General features: G+C 36.2%; 2 protein-coding genes across 2 annotated transcripts in view; one reads left to right on the forward strand and one right to left on the reverse strand.

Annotated features, from left to right (window-relative positions):
* The window catches only part of LOC107689903 (testis-expressed sequence 10 protein homolog), a 31,261-nt gene extending 24,955 nt beyond the window's left edge, over positions 1-6,306 (forward strand). Inside the window, exons 10-13 of the mRNA XM_016488082.1 lie at positions 2,638-2,718; positions 2,816-2,985; positions 5,424-5,634; positions 5,775-6,306. Coding sequence (XP_016343568.1) covers positions 2,638-2,718; positions 2,816-2,985; positions 5,424-5,634; positions 5,775-5,885 — 573 coding nt within the window. The 3' untranslated portion in view covers positions 5,886-6,306. The remainder of the gene's footprint in view (positions 1-2,637; positions 2,719-2,815; positions 2,986-5,423; positions 5,635-5,774) is intronic.
* Positions 6,307-7,087: 781 nt separating this feature from the next.
* The window catches only part of LOC107689904 (inversin-like), a 19,318-nt gene continuing 6,479 nt past the window's right edge, over positions 7,088-19,926 (reverse strand). Inside the window, 9 exon segments of the mRNA XM_016488083.1 lie at positions 7,088-7,835; positions 7,925-8,029; positions 9,280-9,482; positions 10,589-11,288; positions 12,048-12,277; positions 13,667-13,876; positions 14,505-14,611; positions 14,738-14,967; positions 19,327-19,591. Coding sequence (XP_016343569.1) covers positions 7,699-7,835; positions 7,925-8,029; positions 9,280-9,482; positions 10,589-11,288; positions 12,048-12,277; positions 13,667-13,876; positions 14,505-14,611; positions 14,738-14,967; positions 19,327-19,591 — 2,187 coding nt within the window. The 3' untranslated portion in view covers positions 7,088-7,698.

A 19,926-nucleotide genomic window follows, 5' to 3' on the forward strand; every position in this document is an offset into this window, starting at 1 on the left:
ACTACACACACACAGCTAATTCCTCTATGCAATTTTCTCTGGACTTTCATTTTTTGTGTCCAAGTCAATCAGACAGTAAAGGTGTAGAGGAACGGCTGGCATCACCGTTGATACGGTAATGAGGAGTGACGGGGGAGATGATGCCAGCAGGTGAGGCTGATGGAGAATAATGGGCCTTAATGAGGAAAAGAGCCTGTTTCCCTCCTCACGTACACACACGCACAGGAAGCACTTTCTCTCAACTTAATCACTTAACTTGTGCTTAATTAAAAATTATATTTAACAAAAAAAAAAATCACTGTACAAAAACACGTTTAGCACTTTGGCTAATTAAAACTTTTGGTACACATTAATTGCACTTTCAGCCTTGAAAAAAATGGAGATATTAAATAATACTGAAAACTATTTATTGGATTTTGTTATATATATTTGTAAAATTGCATTGTAACATTAATTGCATATTTATATATATATATATATAGAGAGAGAGAGAGAGAGAGAGTACAAGTTAATTGCATATATATTTCTGTATGTATATAGCTATTACATTTTCTTTTTAGATTATTTTAGATTTTTTTTATATTATACATTAACATTGCTGGAATATGAAACACCAAGTTTGTTTTATTTATTATTAAAGCAATATTTAGCACCTTTTTACAGCTCTGTATGTTGAAATGATAAGATGTTTATAAGCCTGAAAAGCTATAATTAATGAATATATAATCTAATATAATATTAATAATAATATCTCTGTGTATATATAATATTTTTCGTTTTATGTTATTTCATTTTTATTACGTTTACATTGCTGGAATATGTTATAAAGTAAATAAGAACAATTGCATTTTTTTTTATTAAAGTATTTTTCAGCACCTTTTTTTAACAGCTCTGCTGAGAAATCCTAATGTGCTAAAACATAAAAATGTGCTAAAAAGTGTCCTTCTAATCCTATTGGGATTTCACATCACACTCTTAAAGAAAATTCTCACTTACTATTTCTCAGATATATAGCTTGGAAATTAACATCAAATTAAGTTTGAGTGGTGTGTGAGTGTGAGAGAGCGAGAGCGCATAACTGCTGGGGGTCCATTCTTTTATTGCCAATCAGGCATCTCTAATCTAAAGCATGCGTAATGTGTTCTTAACACTGTTAGCCTGATTAATGTCTGATAATAACCTGCTCTGAATGACATTCCACTCCGCCTTCATCTGTCTAATCTAATCTGCTCTAATGCTATTAGCACTATTAGATTTTTCTCACACGCACTTATTTATTGTTTGTGCTCATAAAATATCAGTTCAGAGAGTGGCAGGGCATCGCTAATCTGTCCAGTGTCAACTTCCATTACGACAGCCCGGCCGTAGTGGTGAGGTACAACCCTTTGAGCCTGTCACTGTATATGGGTGTGTGTGGTGCTATAGGATTCTTTGTTCTCTGCAGACTTCTCTTTTGTCTGGGACCAGGGATTTATTTTTGACTCACCTAAACCGTGTGTGTCAGATGTTAAGATGTTGTGATGTATAATTCAAAGGTTCTTTGTAGAATGAGATAGGAAAAAGTCTCATCTCTCTATCAGCTTTCAGTCTGTAAAATTACTCTTCTCTAAAGATGACTTATGTTCCTAAAATCTGTTTAGTCCTTTTGCCTAGCCTTTGGCTTGATTTTTTTAAAATAAATGTTTGGTTTAATGCAGAAATTAATTTCAGACTATTTTGTAGATGTACACGGGCATGAGGAATGACAAATTACGGTTTATAACTCGTATTTAATGCCCTATCTATCTATCTATCTACAGTATATGTCTGTCTGTCTATCTATCTATCTATCTAACACATATCTATCTATCTATACATTTCTAATTCTGTGGCTAATTACAAATTTGTTTGTAACTGAATATGTATTTTTATATTTTCATATAATTTCAACAGAAATGTATAATTTCTGTTTATAATCAAGATATATTTCATTGTTTTTTTTTTATAAAACATGCTTTATAATTTCACATTTCTATTTACAATGACGGTGTATGTTTTCAAAGTTTATTCTAATTGATTGTTTTTATTTTTAAAATGTATACTCTAATACGACTTCATATTTTTATAATGTGTATATATAAGAATATATATTTTTTAACTTAGAATTGTAATAAATGTGAAAGACAAAGTTTAAAGTTGCCATGAAATTAAAATTTACTATTTATTTATTTTGGAATATTGCAGTCATTATCATAAATGATAATGACTGATAATGATAAATATCCATGCACAGCATCATTAAAAAAAAAACCTGCCTAATTTGCTTGCAACAGCCAATTTCTATGATCCAATCAATTCCTTATGGACAAAATAAAGTCCTGCCTATTTTTCATTCAATAAGCTGCTTCACTTATATGATATATACGTCAAAATATTGAAGGAACATTGATCACAATTTCTGTTTCATGTGACATAAACGCTCCATTGATGCTGCATTTCATGTACACAGAACCAAAGTAGCATCAGACCCGCCGCCTCTGGGTTGTACTACATTTATGAAACATTGCACATTTATGCAGAATTTGGAGGCACTCATAGCAGCATTAGCTCTGCCGTCTGAAGACACAGCTCACAACCGTTTCTGCACTGTGTTTGTAGGAGGTGTGCCACTGCCTGGACACTCTAGGATCTCGTGCACAGTGTTTTGATGTGATACAGAACGCCATCATTAAGAATCTGGTGAGTGAATGTGTGTTTATCTGCTGAATGTTTTGCATAAGAGTGGGCAGTGGAGCCAGACACTGTTTGCGGTGACACTCTCGTCATCTCTTTGTAGTGTGGACTCGTGGTGGTGCCAGACTGTGTTTGTGCAGCGATTTTAAGGTGTGTTCCCCGGTTACTGGATGTCAACTTCCTGCCCAGCGACACACTCCTCCACTTCCTGTCTGACTGTTGCTTGAGCATGCTCAGTCTGCTGCTACAACTGGAGCAGAGCGCCCGCAAGAGGTGTGCTCACAAACACACACACCTACACACTCACAAATATTTGCATAGAGTAACATTTATACACCACAAAGCGTACACAAAGAAAGACTGCGTGATAATACAGCAAAGAGAATTTAGAAACAAGACTGGGGAAAGTCCAAAAAGGGCATTCTCATGAAGAAAGCAAATGAAAGAATTTCATAATAAAGTGAATAGTTCTGATGCACCTAGAATTCCTAAAAAATAAAGATTGTGTCAGGAAACTATTCATTCAGCAAAATTATTAGTTTTTTTTTTCTTCAACATTTCTCAATACTTAGGCCACTTTTTCAAAATTCTTGACACAATTTTCTTTACTGACTTTCAGCTTGGCACAGCAGTAAATTTCACACCAAAAATGCACAAAAACTACCAAAACATTTCACACATGATTCAAATGAAGTAATTCTTCCATGACACTAGCAAACACACTGCCACCCAGAAAACACGGACCTAAAAACAATAACATGCAATGTTTTCTCCTGTAAAATTACTTTACAAAACAAGAAATGACGTCTCTACTGTTTAGAATTCACTTCAGTATACGTTACCTGGTCCATGTTTACATTCCAGTACAAAATTAAGTTTCTCCTTTTGTGTAGATAGTAATGAAATTGAAAGACTAACATGTAGTTGTTCAGCTAACTCTAACTGTTCTAACGGGAAAGTATTACATTTTTTAGATTTGAAATACATTCCGTTATATATATGTATATTCCAATACGATATTGCTGTAGAAATGTAGCGAATTGCTGTCTTATACAGTTTAAAGTTCCCCTGAAATGCTTAGAAACACACAGCTTTACTCTGTGTTGACGTCATTTTAACTGAAACAGGAAGACAGGGCGGGACATATCAAGCAGCCCCGCCCCTTTTTAAAATAGCCAGTAGCCTTCGTTTATTTCACAGCTTGGGCTAGAGCCGTTGAGCTCCGTAAAGCCGCATTTGACAGGGTATGCCAGCCACAATCTCATCCATATTGCTGTAAAATATAGCATTCTGTGTAGAATTCAAATAGCTCCGATACATTTTGTGGTCTGCGCCGACTGCGCATGTGATCCGCTCCATGCTATCGTGTCTCTGGACCGGAGCAGAGTGTGTGTGCGGTGCGGTGGTTAGCGTGACACAGCGCGAAACCAGACTTCTTTTTTTCCTCAATGGAAAGCATATTTACACTGTTTGAATCGTTCCCTGTCCCCTATATAGTGCACTACGTGCCATTCACTGTACAGAAAATACTAATTCTGTGGACAAGTGACCGATTTCAGTCGCGGCTTCAGCGTCTATTTTATAGTGTAGGGGGCGGGCGCTTCGGATTCTAGAGAGCATTTGATTGGACAGAAAGTTTGATGAGAAGCTGAAGTACGATGTGACGTCAAAAAAATCGTTGAGCCGTTTTGGCGGAAGTGACGAACTGCAAGCTTTGAATGCTTATATCTTCTAAATGCAAATGTTGTCACTGTTTTGGAGCACACTGCCTTATAGATAACTTTAAGACTAACATATTGATACTAACACCCAAAAAAACTTTAATTTTGATTTCATGGGGACTTTAATGTTTGAACTTAAGTGTCACAGTTTTTAAAAAGAATATGTAAATATGTGCAGATCGGCCTGTTGGTACATAGAGGTTTGTCTGGGTTGTGTATGTTGAATATGAAAAGAATTCATGTAATTTGAAAGATGTAATCACTGAATGTATTTAGTGCAAAAGCAATGGAAAATGATCCACAGTTGTGCTCACTTTGTGAAGAGTTTTGAAAAAGTGATCAAAGAATTGAGAAATGGCGAAAAGTCTATTTTTTGTTTCTGTAATATATGAGAAGTGTGTTAATTACAATTATTTAAAATAATATATTTATGTAATTAACAATAATTATTAGTGGTGTCAAACCATTAATCGCGATTAATCGCATCCAAAATAAAAGTTTTTGTTTACATAATATATGAGTGTGTACTGTGTATATTTATTATGTATATATAAATACAAACACATGCATGTATATATTTAAGAAAAATGTTATGTTTATATTAAATATATTTATATATAATATAAAATATAAATATATAAACGTACATGTAAATATTTTCAAAATATATACTGAATGTGAGTGTATTTATATATACATAATAAACAAACACAGTACACATACATATATTGTGTAAACAAAAACGTTTATTTTGGATGCGCGGATTAATCGCGATTAATCGTTTGACAGCACTAATAATAATGATAAAATATCATTTATTAATCAACATTTTTAATGTTGGTAATTTTACCACCTTATTTCACATAGCATAGCACATAATCTTAGTTACAAACTGGGCTTGTGGTTAAAGAAATAGGTGATCCATGATCTAGGGTTGTCCGAACAATAAATGTAGTTGTCAAAACTTAGGTTTGTCTGTCTCACCATCAGGGATGCCGTGTGGGAGGCATGCTTTGCCGCGCTGAGCACGGTACCGAGGCTGCTGCGATTGGTCTTGCAGTCTTTACATGTGGGTGACCTTTGTGAGGAGGAGCTCCCCGTGTTGGCACAGATCTTGTCACTACTTCTTCAGCATACTCAATTACGCAACCACATGATGGCCAACGCCAGTCTACTGCAACATATCATACAGGACTTAACGGTAAAAACACACATACGGCTCCATTTCAGCTTTGCTTTAACAGATGAAACTGGCATTATGTTTACCTTACCTTAAAACTATTATGTCTCTTGGAATTGAGCTCCCGATACTGTTTTGACTGTTGTGCTTGTGATTTACAGCATTTCTATGGTGGAGAGACTCGAGAGCAGTGGCTGACTGACCTGTTGTACTGCTACAGTGTCACGCTGTCTGGTCACCGGGCCAACATGGGCATGAGGGACATCTATTAATCACTGACCATTATTGTGTTCATTGCTACCCTATTTTTTTTTGTTCTTTCTTTTTTCTGAGTCCAGTTATTTTGTACAAAATGAAGAAAATAAACCTTGTGATAATGAGTTTATTAGGCTCTTTCATTGTTCGCTTTTTAAATTTTTTTTACAAAAACATTTATTAATAAAGATCTGGAGAGGGATTTTTTGTAATAACCATCGTTTTTGTCTGGTAATCAACAGAAATGTAGGTGGTGTGAAATAATGTGGCATTTACTCAAAGCAACTGGAACAGACATCTGCTGTTTTAAAGTTTCTGAAAAAAATCGGTTACAGGGTTGTTGTTTTTAACACTACTGTATAAAAGTTTGGGACCAGTAAGATTCTTTTAATGAAATTAATACTTTTATTCAGCAAGGATGCAGTAAATTGATCAACAGTGACAGTAACGACATTTGTAATTATAAAAAAAATTATATTTCAAATAGTTTGTTCTTTGAACTTTCTATGTGTGACCCTGGAGCACAAAACCAGTCATAAGTTGCATGGGTATATTTGTAGCAATAGCCTAAAATACGTTGTATGGGACAAAATTATAGATTTTTCTTTTATGCCAAAAATCATTAGGATATTAAGTAAAGATCATGTTCCATGAAGATATTTTGTAAATTTCCTACTGTAAATATATTAAAACTTAATTTTTGATTAGTAATATGCATTGCTAAGAACTTCATTTGGACAACTTTAAAGGCGATTTTCTCAATATTTTTTTTTTGCTCCCTCAAGATTCCAGATTTTCAAATAGTTGCATCTCTGCCAAATATTGTCCTATCCTAACAAATTATACATCAATGAAAAGCTTATTTATTCAACTTTTATATGTATAAATCTCAATTTCAAAAAATGTACGCTTATGACTGGTTTTGTGGTCCAGGGTCACATTTATCAAAGAATCCCAAAAATATGTATTACAGTTTCCATTGATGATAGTAAGAAATGTTTCTTGAGCACCAGATCTGCATATTAGAATGATTTCTGAAGATCATGTAACACTGAATGACAATTTAGCTTTGCAATTACAGGAACATTTACATTTTAAAACGCATTCCAATATAAAGTTATTTTAAATTGTAATACTATTTACTGTTTTTACTGTACTTTTGTTCAAATGCAGCCTTTGTGAGAATAAGAGTTTCAAAAACAAATTATATCTTACCGACCCCAATCTTTTAAATGTTAGTGTATGTTTCACCAGTTTAAAAAATGATTACTCTTTCAGAATAGAAGACAAAGTCTGTGCAGTAACGTGACCTGCAAGATTGGCAGCAAAATCTTTCCTTTTTAACATACAAACACTGCTATCTTCACTTTTACAAAACAATATATTTCAAAATAATACATTAATAATAAAAAGTGTACACTGATTTATAGTGATAGATAAAAAATGTGTAATCCAACCCACTCAGTAAACGGGTGTGGCGATAGAGTATAAGAATAGAATGTCAAGATCTGCGACAATATCAGAAATAGGCTGAAAACTGCCTTGTGACGTCTTGACTGTAGCGTATTAACACAGTGGTCTCCCATGCAGGTGGTCTTGTTATGTAAGTCCCTTATGACAGGTATATGACCTGTTGTTGACAGAATGAAAGTTTATCTAATACATTTGTTGTGTTTGTGGTTTTAACCTCTAACCTCTGCAAAAAGTAAGGTGATACTGCAGATTTAATATGTAAACTTAATGATACGGACCAAGAGTTGACTGTACCTTATGCAATAGTTTAAATAAACAGCAAATGAATTTAAGTGCATCACCCCAAATATTTAATTCCTAGAAATCCAAGCATGTTTGTGTCTCAGTTCTGTTCTGACCGCTTTGACTGCCAGCACTGGACGGCCGTAGATGGTAAGAGTATTGCTTCGCCTGACTTAAAGAATCCACCAGGCTCACACACTCGACGGCGCTCACTAAGGATAAAACACACACACACGCACTCATAAGATGTAACATGCAACACAAAAGAACACAAGCAGTGATTATAAACTCAAGTACTCACACTGTTTGTTTGTTTTAAGTGACAGATCCAACAGCGCTTGACTTTGGCTCTGCGGTTTAAGCACTGCGGCCCGCAAAGACTGCCCTCTTTTGGAAGGGGCGCCGCCTTGACCAAAAAAACAGCAGTTTATTGATTTGGACGTAGTCACATGCACATTTTTTACTTGAATGGATCAATATCTCTGTGTTAACGTCACAGCTGATACTAGAGTTGTTAAAATAACAAGATTCAGACGTGCAGGTGTGTGTGAGCGCGCGTCCATCTGGCAGGGGTGTGGACAGGGTGAGGGGAGCGAGGTCGGCGTGTGTGAGCGAGAGGAGACAGCTCGACATTCCATCTGACAGCAATGAACTTTTCAAACTGTCGGGACTGTCAGGGAGGAGCGGGGAGGGGAACAAGTGTCCATGTGTGTACGTGTACATGTGCGTCTGAGAACGAGAGTGTCTCTGGCCTGCTCAGCCATCATCACCTGTTCATGTCTGTTGAAGGTCAGTCGCGTTAACTGGGCCGAAACTCCACCATATCAAATGATATGAAAGAGGGAGGGGTGACGGTGTGTGTCTGTGGTGGAACGTCACATAAAAACATAACACCCCTCTGTAATAATCTTATTAGTGATGCTTGTCCTACTTTGTATCTGGCTGCTTATGCTACTGACACGAATCAAAAACTTAGATCATGTGGATAGATAAGGAAAGGTATCCTATAACTTTTATAAGCGATCAGACATATGATTTAGTTATAATAAATTAATATTTTTTGCATCAGATATTTGAAAAAATATCTAAAATATACAATACTGTTCAAAAGTTTGGGATTGGTAAAATTAGATTGTTAGATTAATGTTTTTGAAAGAAGTCTATTATGTTCACCAAGGCTGCATTTATTTGATTAAAAATACCATAAAAAAAGTAATATTTTGAACTATTACAATGTAAAATAACCATTTTAATTTTTAACAGTTGTGCTGCTTCATATTTTTCTGGAAAATTTCTTTAAACTAGAAATGCTTTGTAACTGTATAAATGCATTGCCTGCCATGTTTGAACCATTTTACACATCCTTGTTGAATGAAGGTATTACTGAAACTATTTTACTGACCCCAAACTTAAAAAAAAAAATATATATATATATAGTAGTCAACATTTGAAGTGGATCAAAAAAAAGTTAATCAAAGTTGTCCTAGACAAGAGGTTTTTTAGGACAACTTTGATTAAATGTTTCGATCCACTTCAGATGTTGACTACTGTGTATATATATTATATATATATATATATATATATATATTAAGATATAATACATATTCTTAGTATAGTATATACATTCCTAGACAGTTCCAGAAATACATCACTCACCATATATATTTTGCAGCACAGAACTCTTTTTCCCTACATTCCTGGTGGGAGGAGCTTGAACGTCAGAAGTTTTATGGTGGGTGTGGTCATTAGAGATAGGCCACTCCCACACCAGTTGAATCAACAGGCCTGTGACTTCAGCAGACTCCGCCCCTTTCCCAGTCTTGCACAGTACCTTACGAAGACGACCCCGAATACAAGACCTGAATGGAAAAACAAATGTTACTCTTTCATGCGCACCAACAAAAGTAGCAACAGCATATTAAACATATCAAACAAGCAAACCACATTTATGTGTACACAAAGAAGCACTTCAAGAATGTGCATATACCTTATTATTTGTGCTATGAATCCCATTATTTTAGTAAAGCCATTAAAAGAAAGTGCTTTCATGGGCCTCCATTACACTCCCTACACACACACACAAATAAATAAGAGGCCTATTCTGGTGACCTGCCCTCGGAGGTGTTGATGTGCTGGTGGGCAAAAAAAGCCATGCAACAACTCAAATAAGGAACATGTGGGCAACATATGAGCAGACACTGATGGAATCTGCAGACTTTTCTTGCATTTTCTGTTCTAATTTGGAGGAAAAATGGATTTAAAAGGTAAATGTGTTATTATAAATGGTGGAAAATCTGCCATCATTTATTGTCCATTTATTCTTAAATAAATAAATTTGAATAAATTTTTTGGAATGTAAAATGAATGAAGCCTCAGAGTGATATGAGAGACAGAAGTGAAATTTATATGTACTCAAGTAATCTAATTGATGGCTCAATTGGACTGAAAAGCCTTCATGTAAACACCTTAATCGATCAGGGGTGCGTTTCTCAAAAGCATCGTTAGCTAACTATGGTCGTTAGTTCCACTGAACTCTATTGGTAATGACGTAACTTGCGATCATAGTTGCTTTTGGGAAACGCACCCCAGATTGAGCTTGATCTGAATGAAATTTAGATTTAAAGGAGTAAATTGAATTGGACTGGATTCATTCTAGAGCAGGTTTAGCTAGTTTAGTGTAGTTTAACCATCATTAAACAAAATATTTGATTGCAGAATGCTGTGATTGGCCAATCAGAATCAAGCATCTCTTGATGTAGAGAAATCCAACAGTTGGATTCCTGAAGTGAAAAATTCATTCATTTTCTCCATAGGGAAACTAGTTTTTAACAATAACTTAACTGTTTTGAGCTCCGAGGTTGTTACTCAATGGGCTTTTTAAATACCTGAAACCAATGCTGCTAAAAAAAATGGGCAGGCAGTAATGAATTCTACAGTGGAAGGAAAAAAAGAGAGACACCAGTACCTCCTCCATGCTCTCTGTATCACAATGGCCGCCTGGTTTTTGCTATGGATGCTGCCTCTCTTCTTTTCTTTCTCTTTGTCAACTTGTTTTTTTCTTGTTCTGTCCATCCATCTCTCTTTATCTCTTTCCTTCCCTGTATATTTCTGTTTCTCTCTGCCAGCCTCTTTATCCCCCTCACTCCTTGATCTGTTATCCTTATCTCTGTGCATCTCTCTTTCTGCCCGTCTCTCTTTTTGTCGTGTGACAGAGGTGGAGTTGGAGATGTTTGATGGCTGAGTTCCTGTAGATTTATGCTGTGAAGCTGGCTTGTTCCCTTTGGACGCTGATCTACAAATGCTGTCTGTCTGTATCTCTGTGGATCGTGGTGTAGCCACTTGTTTTGAGTGGGTCCCTGTAGTACTTGGTCTGTTATGTATTGCTGATTTGGGTGTTGTGGTGGTTTCCATGTGGCCTGGTGTTACATGGGCCCCTGCGTTGACTGGTTTGGCACTGCCTGGTCGACTGGACCCAGCGGGGGATCGGCGCTCATATGTGGACCCACATTCCACAGATATGGATGTGTCTGGACCGCAAGTTTCCGTCACACACAACTCCTCTACAGTGCCTGAACATTTCCTGGTCCTCCGGGGGGTCACTGTGAGACCAGAGGCTGCTGGGGGGAGAGAAGCCTCTGGTGTTTCAGCTTCTCTCGTTCTGCGCTCTGATGGAGAAACAAAATAATTGGTTAGAGAAGTGCGTTAACACTAAGTGGCAGGACAGTGGCATGAAAGAAAGTGCTAGGGGATCTGTGGACAAGTATAAAAAAAATTAAAAATAAAAAACTAAATAAAAAGATATACAAAAAGATAAAAATGTGAATAATGAACAATGTGAACAATAAAGGAATAATAAAAACTGATTTAAATAGATAAAATGTACATCTAATAGTAAAGTACTATAATGAGTAAAAATACTTTTAAATTAATACATTACACATTTATAATACATTTATTACAAATATTTTAAATGTACAGTATAAATTGGGTCTTTATTTATAAAAATATATAGTTCCCTTTTAAATTTTAGGATGGAGATGGCCATATTTTGGGCTTTGTTGCATCCAAAAGATGATGTAACATCTAAAATATAATAACACTGTTAATTGCAATCTTTAGCAACCTCAAAATTCATATCCATTTTTCATACTGTACATTCATACATACATAGCCTAAATTCACTTTGTGATGCATTTTGATTGATTGTAGTTTTTTGTGTTTTATTTGAAAAAAAAAAAGTATAAAAAATAATTACGAATTTTATAACATTACATAATTTTTATTTTTTGACCATTTATAGGCCATAAGGTGAAAATAATTATTGATAATAAGAAATAATAATAATTTAAACTAGTGACAAATGAATGTGCACTGAAGTGTAACACCATGTCATTTATTCCTTACTTTCTAGTTCATAAACTCACCAGTTCTATGTTTTTTCTCTCTCCTGCTCTGTGATTGGACGTTATGAGCGCTGGGGGACTTTTTGTGTTTGTGTCCTTTCGCCACCACTGGATCTTTAACACTCTGCTCTGTTTCATCCAGTGACAGTTTTTCTACTCTAGCTGCAGCCAATGAGACGAGCTGCTTCTGATCTGCCTCAGCCAATGAGAGCTGCTGCTCCACCTCACGTCTGCGCTCCTCTTCCCTCTTCCTAAAGAAGCAAAAAACACACACAACACACATTCATTTACTTCACACATACTTTTATCCTGTTAATGATAACTGTCCTGGATCATTTATTTAATCTTTCAGTTGACGCCACGTAAAGTATCTTCTTATGGTTGCCATAGCGAATATTCAGATACACTAGTTTTCAAAGGTTTGGGATCAGTAAGATTTTTAAAGAAATGAATACTTTTATTCATCAAGGACACAGTAAGTACATTTATAATGTTAAGATTGTTAAAGATTTCTATTTCAAATAAATGCTGTTCTTTTGAACTCTCTATTCATCACAGGATCCTGAAAAATGTATCATGGTTTCCACAAAAATATGAAGCAGCACAAATATGTTCAACATTCATAATAATAAGAAATGTTTCTTGAGCACCAAATCAGCATATTAGAACGATTTCAGAAGGATGCTGTGACACTGAAGACTGGAGTAATGGCTGCTTAAAATTCAGCTTTACCATAACAGGAATTATATAAAGTACTTTCAAATCAAAAACGGTTATTTTAATTTGAGTAATATTTCACAATATTCAAGTTTTTACTGTATTTTTGATTAAACAAAGCCTTGGTGAAGAGAAGAGACTTAAACAAAAAAGTTTTTAATGCTAATAAACGTACAACCCATTTTCGTTAGGTTCATTTAAGGTTTTTAGAGTCAGCTAAATAATTAATCTTTCATCTTTTTGTTCTTACTATTGGTTGGTACAATAATTTCAGGTCAATATCTGAGTTCACCAGGGCAGCATTTGTGAAAGTACACTTGATAAACATCCCTCCATGTTTTGAGCAGCTAGCAGGAAACAAAAAAAGAAAGAGTAGACGGATAGATTGCGGGCAGAATAACACTGATAAAAAGACAGAAGGTTAGAGTGACGGACTATGCAAACAAGTTTAACGGCAATGAAATGAATGTATGTTTACGTGTTTAAGCAGACCCTGGAAAAGAGAGAACATATTCTAAGCTGCGCATGTGTGTATTCATTCATCCTCAGAGCTGACAGACTCTAAATGTCAAGCTGTTGAGCAGCTGAACGTTGCCCAATTAACAGAAAAGGAGGGAGGATGAGTGAATCTCTCTAGCTCTTTCTCTCTCTCTCTCTATCATCTCATCTATTTCCATTATTGACAGCAAGAAATTGATGCTCATATTCCTCAGCAGGCAGGTAGATAGATGAGCTGCTTCTGAGCAAACACACATAATTAAACAACAAGTATTATATTCATGCAAACATTCCGTGTCAGCTCTGCAGATCAGCCTAGCCACATCAATCAGCACTGGATTGTGGGTAAGAGAATATTTGCACCCCACCATTTATCTTATCTCTTTCTCTTCAAGGCAGAACGTGTGGGTTTACGTGAGTCTTACTTTGCAGCATCCTTGCGTAGTTGTTCGTGCCTCATGAGGAGCTTCTTGCGTTCTCTGAAGGCCCGTCGGACCTTGTAGCCCTTGTAAAGAGCCTGGATGGACGAGGCGGCGATGTCTTGGATGGCAGCGATGGACAGAGCTCCATGCTCCAATAGAAACTGGGTCAGTTCTTGATGCTCTCCCAGCAGGGCATAGTCTAGAGGAGTGTACCTAAACACAATGATTATAGTCAGAACCCATTTAACAGAGGTTTTTTAATGTTTTGATGCTAAGGTCCCCAAATTTTAGATAATTTATACATAAAATGTTTTATTCAAAAATTTTAAGATTTTTTGTTTTTGAAAGAAGTCTCTTATGCTCACCAAGATTGCATTTACTTACAGTAAAATATTACCACAGTTGTGAAATAACAGTTTTCTATTTTAATATATTTTAAAGTGTAATTTATTCCTGTGATGGCAAAGCTGAACTTTTTAGCAGCCATTATTTCAATTTTCAGTGTCACATGATCCTTCAGAAATAATTCCAATAGGCTCATTTGGTGCTCAAGAAACATTCATCATCATCAATGTTAAAAACAGTCAAGCTGCTTAATATTTTTGTAAAAACTGTAAGTTTTTCCAGGATGCTTTGATGAAACAGAAATCTTTTGTAACAATTTTGTTAAATGTCTTTAATGTTTACTTAATATACATACATATAATATACATACATACGACACTTAAAATGTGATTTAATTATTAAAATTTTGAATGAAATTTATATTCAAACCTGCAGTCAGATCCATAACCACTAGGCCACATCTCAAGAACCATGCACATGCATGAATGTTTGTTACCTCTCCTCAGTGTGCTCCATATGGTTGGGAAAGGCCCCACATCCCAGAAGCAGCTTCACAGCATCCAGATAACCGTTATTACAGGACCAATGAAGTGCGGTTCTCCCCTTAACAAATAAACATACACAAAGTCGCGTCTCAAGCTATTCTTCAGTCTTTCTCTTTTTCATATAGCCTATCTAGCAGGCCAGTGCATGTTCTCAGTGTTAGCTTTGGATCCAGAACAATCCTACCTCCTTGTCCTGAATATTGGGGTCTGCATCATGCTGAATGAGCAAGGCCATGCAGTTGATGTAGCCAGAATATGCCGCACACTGGAGGGGAGTCCGTCCTGCGTGGTCCTGCAGGTTAGGACTGATCCCGTTCTCCATTAGCACCTCGCACACCTCCGCATTACCGCCCAGAGCCGCCCAATGCAGAGCAGAGTGACCGTCTATGTCTACCAGATCAACACGTGCCCCTCCTAAACGTATAAAAGATGCAGATTTAACATGAGCACTCTTTGAACTGTTGTACTTGAAACAAGAGTTCTCTACTGACACTTTTCCACCAACATAGTGCCACAACAAACTTGCAAACAAGTCAGTCATGCTCTAGTGATGCTTAAAGGGTTAGTTCACCCAAAAATTAAAATTAGCCCATGTTTTACTCACCCTCAAGGCATCCTAGGTGTATGTGACTTTCTTCTTTCAGACGAATTCAATTGGAGTTATATTAAAATTTATCCTTGCTCTTCCAAGCGTTAGAATGGCAGTAGGCAGTTATTTTTTTCAACAGAAAAGAAGTCTCCAAAGAGAAGTCCAATAAAGCGCATCCATCCATAATAAAACGTGCCTCACACGGCTCCGGGGGGTGAATAAAGGCCTCCTGTAGTGAATCGATGCGTTTTTTAAGAAAAATATCCATATTTAAAACGTTATAAACACCTCTCTCTCACTTCCGCTAACTGCCATATGTGCAAGCCATTCCGCCGGATGACGTAGGACATATGCGTCGCACATGTGCCTGTGAGATATGCTAGTGTCGCGAGTTTGTTTACAGGAGCAAAGGAAGCAAAGTTTCCTTACTTTACCAAAGGAAAACCAATCTCCTCTTAGCTTATATCAAAATCCTCCAACATTTTTCTTTACAAATCCTTGTTTTGTGCTTCTAATTCATGACCTGCACTTTGTTTTGCTGTCTCTGCTCCGCACTTCCTCGTTCGTCACTAATCACCGGCACATGTGCGACGCGTACGTCCTACGTCATTCGCCTGGAACGGCTTCCGCCTACAACAGCTTAGAGGAAGTGAGAGAAAAGTGTTTATAACGTTTTAAATATGGATATTTTCTTACAAAAACGCATCGATTCGCTACAGGAGGCCTTTATTCACCCCCCAGAGCTGTGTGATGTGCGTTTTATCATGGATGGATGCGCTTTATTTGACTTCTTTTGGACTGTTGAAAAAAACACCTGCTTAGTGCCTATTGCCATTCTAACGCTTGGAAGAGCAAGGATATTTTTAATATAACTCTAATTGGATTCATCTGAAAGAAGAAAGTCATATACACCTAGGACTTTTAACCTAGGTGTATATGACTAGGACCTTTAACAAAACTAGGTTACTCCAATTATGATAAACAAAGTGGCCTAGAAATAAATGCAATGCTGGCTCTAACTACTTTTTTTCCCAAATATGCATAAAAGAAAATAGTTTTAACCCTTAAATGCATGAATGTTTCGCCAATCATTATTACATATTCGGGTCTTTAGCGACCCGGACCTAAATATCCAGCATGGATGGACCTCTAACTGCTGCAATAGCAAAAAATTATCTTGATATTTTAAGAACAATTACAGAAGAATAAAATAAAGCATATTTCGTTTCCTTTTGAAACTTAAAAGGGTTCAATTTGAGCAGATGATTTTACCATCGCTGTCATCGTCAGAGCGCACTTCCACGCATCTGCCTCACATTCACGATCTCAACCATATTCTCAAAACTATCGTTTTCAATGACTTCATATTCAATATTTTGATCACTGGCAGCTTATTCACCACATCCAGCATCAAATGGCAGTGACATTTATATTTCATTGCGTATAGTAATTGCTCTGCAGTAAAGCCATTCAAACCAGTTACATTTTTTATTTGTATAATTATATAATTAACTAATTTGATATTAGTTTGTTTTATGCCTGCGGTAATTATGAGTGAAACATCACGTCATCATTGTGTATCAGTGCCACCTTGAGAAAAAAAGATGCATTGCACAAATTGAGTCATCAGATATGTAAATATAGTCGCGCAGGAAAAAATACTTACACATTTACATACCTCGGGTCTGTAGCGACCCTATACACTTTCTACAAAAAATTAATCAGAAAACAGGCATTCTTTTGTATTTTACTATTTTTTTCTTGTTTATAATGAATAGATTGAGGAATACTAAGAAAGTTGATGTCTAACTTTAAAAAATGAAGGAGGGAGAGGGTAGAGAATGATGTCCTGGGTCGCTAAAGACCCAAGGTATGCATTTAAGGGTTAACTACAAAAAAAAACATGTTTGTGAATTTATTGCTATGAATTTTGTATTTAAATAACTTATGACCATTGCACCAAGGAAAGGACGCGACTAGGGCTGTGTATCGGCAAGAATCTGGCGATACGTTACGTATTACGATATAGGGGTTGCGATACGATATGTTGCGATATATTGCGATACTGTAAGCAAGATGATATATTGGGATATTTCTTATTTTAGGAATAGGAGAATAGGATATAATTTTAGGAAAACTGTCATTTAGAACACACCACCATATGCAAACCTTAGCAAAAAAAAAATCAATTTACATGCATATACATACATATATAATATATTTTTTTTTAACCAGAACACAGTGGAATCTGCATTTGCATTCATCTGTCCCTGTAACATTCAACGCTATTGAACCACTTTTTGTGCAGTACGAGTAAAGGGGGATCTGCATTTGCATTAATCTGTCCCTGTAACATTCAATGCTATTGAACCACTTTTTGTGCAGTACGAATAAAGGGGGAACAATTAAGTGCTTGCAGGAGTCAGATTTGACTGATCATGGGTCGAGAGTACGGATGACCTACAAGACCATGGTGGAGGATTTGCTACTCAACGGATCCAGAGCTCCCTGATACGCGAAAATTATATGCAATATTAGAATGTTTGCGGGAGAGGGCGGGACTGGACAAACCTTGCAGGAGCGGAACACACATTGTCACTGTTTAAGTTAAGAGGTAAGAAGACTGCTATCTAGCAGTCGGGATATAAACTCAAAACGAAACAACGTGAATCATAAATCTTGTATACATTTTTTTTTTTTTAAATATCATTCAAATATATATAAATAAATATATATTTAAATATAACAAATATTGCATTTTTGAGAAACGATACAGTATCACCAAACAAAATATCGCGATGTGGCCAAGTATGGAATTTGTATTCCAAGTCCCATACTTGGAATTTGTGCTCTGCATTTAACCCATTTAACACAGCAGTGAGTAGTGAACAAACACACACCGTGAACACACACCCGGAGCAGTGGGCAGCCATATGCTGCGCTGCCCGGGGAGTTGGGGGTTCGGTGCCTTGCTCAAGGGTCTCACCTCAGTCATGGTATTGAAGGTAGAGAGAGCGCTGGATATTCACTCCCCCCACCTACAATTCCTGCCGGACCTGAGACTCGAACCCATGACCTTCAGGTTACAAGTCCGACTCTCTATCCATTAGGCCACGACTGCCCCCTAAACAAATTCCCTTGCACTATATTCATTTACTGCTTGTTTTCTTTATAAAAAAAAAACTAACACTAGCTTTTCTAATCTTTTTGCATTCTATCTGTTTTCTTTTTATTTATTATACAATTATCAAAAGCAAAAAAAGGCCTCTAACACAAGCTTGCTCTATTCTTTTTCTATTCTATCTGTTTTCCTTTTTATTTATTATATAATAAAAAAAAAAACTTGCTACGTGTACTGCATTAAGCTAACTGAGACTTGTTATAGCACTTGCGTAACATTGCTCTTTTGTTGATTTTGACTTCTTCCATTGTCATCATTTGTAAGTCGCTTTGGATAAAAGTGGTATTGAAGGTAGAGAGAGCGCTGGATATTCACTCCCCCCACCTACAATTCCTGCCGGACCTGAGACTCGAACCCATGACCTTCAGGTTACAAGTCCGACTCTCTATCCATTAGGCCACGACTGCCCCCTAAACAAATTCCCTTGCACTATATTCATTTACTGCTTGTTTTCTTTATAAAAAAAAAACTAACACTAGCTTTTCTAATCTTTTTGCATTCTATCTGTTTTCTTTTTATTTATTATATAATTTTTAAAAAACCTTGCTACTTTTTATTTATTATATAATTAAAAAAAACCTTGCTACGTGTACTGCGTTAAGCTAACTGAGACTTGTTATAGCACTTGCATATCATTGCTCTCTTGTTGATTTTGATTGCTTCCATTGTCCTCATTTGTAAGTCGCTTTGGATAAAAGTTCTGCTAAATGACTAAATGTAAATGTAAATAAATAATAATATTACAAAAGAACATAATGTCTCAAAAAACAAACAAACAAACAAACATAGTACAAACTATATGTAAAGCAAAAAAAAAAGTAACTATTTTTAAGAATATTTAAATACATTATGTACCATAATTATTTATTAGTTTATTTTTAGGCATAGATTATTTTCGAAATCTGTCTAAAGTAAAACCGTTTCCATTGTTTTTGCACATTTTTATTATTTCCCTGGACAGCAACAATGGGGAGGATAATGGGTCATGTGTGCACTTACAAACCTTTGATGAGTGTTAGAATGACATCTCGATGGCCCATCTCACAGGCACGGAACAGAGGCGTGTGTTTCATTACATCCAGCGGGTCCACCATGGCTCCCTGCTCTAGCAACAACTGTGCAGTAGACACATGCCCTGAGAGCGCAGCCGCATTCAAAATATTAGAATATTTCCTAAGATCAATCAAAAATTTTTTTTTGCAAAACAGAAAAGTTCAAGTTCTTTAAAGTAGCCTATGTTCATTTATGCACTCAATACTTGGTCGGGGCTTCTTTAGCACAAATTCCAGCATCAGTGAGGTGTGGCATGGAAGCGATCAGCCTGTGCACTGCTGAAGCACTATTGAGCCTTCAGCTCGTCTGTAACGGTATCGATATTTATCGACGGTACACCTTCTTCGATAACGATATAATTTTTTTTTCGATATAGCGCACGATATAGGCATGTGCTATGAGTGATGCAGACAGCACACAAAAATACGAACACATGCTGAAATGAGTATTGTGCCTGCCTATGATGAGGAGATTGTGAATAAATAATGAATATTAGTTGAATTTAAAATAAACATTTGCATTTGAATGTTAGGAGTGCGTCAGGGAGCAT

This window comes from Sinocyclocheilus anshuiensis, unplaced genomic scaffold (genome assembly GCF_001515605.1).
Source record: "Sinocyclocheilus anshuiensis isolate Anshui unplaced genomic scaffold, SAMN03320099.WGS_v1.1 scaffold1239, whole genome shotgun sequence".
Lineage (NCBI taxonomy): Eukaryota > Metazoa > Chordata > Actinopteri > Cypriniformes > Cyprinidae > Sinocyclocheilus > Sinocyclocheilus anshuiensis.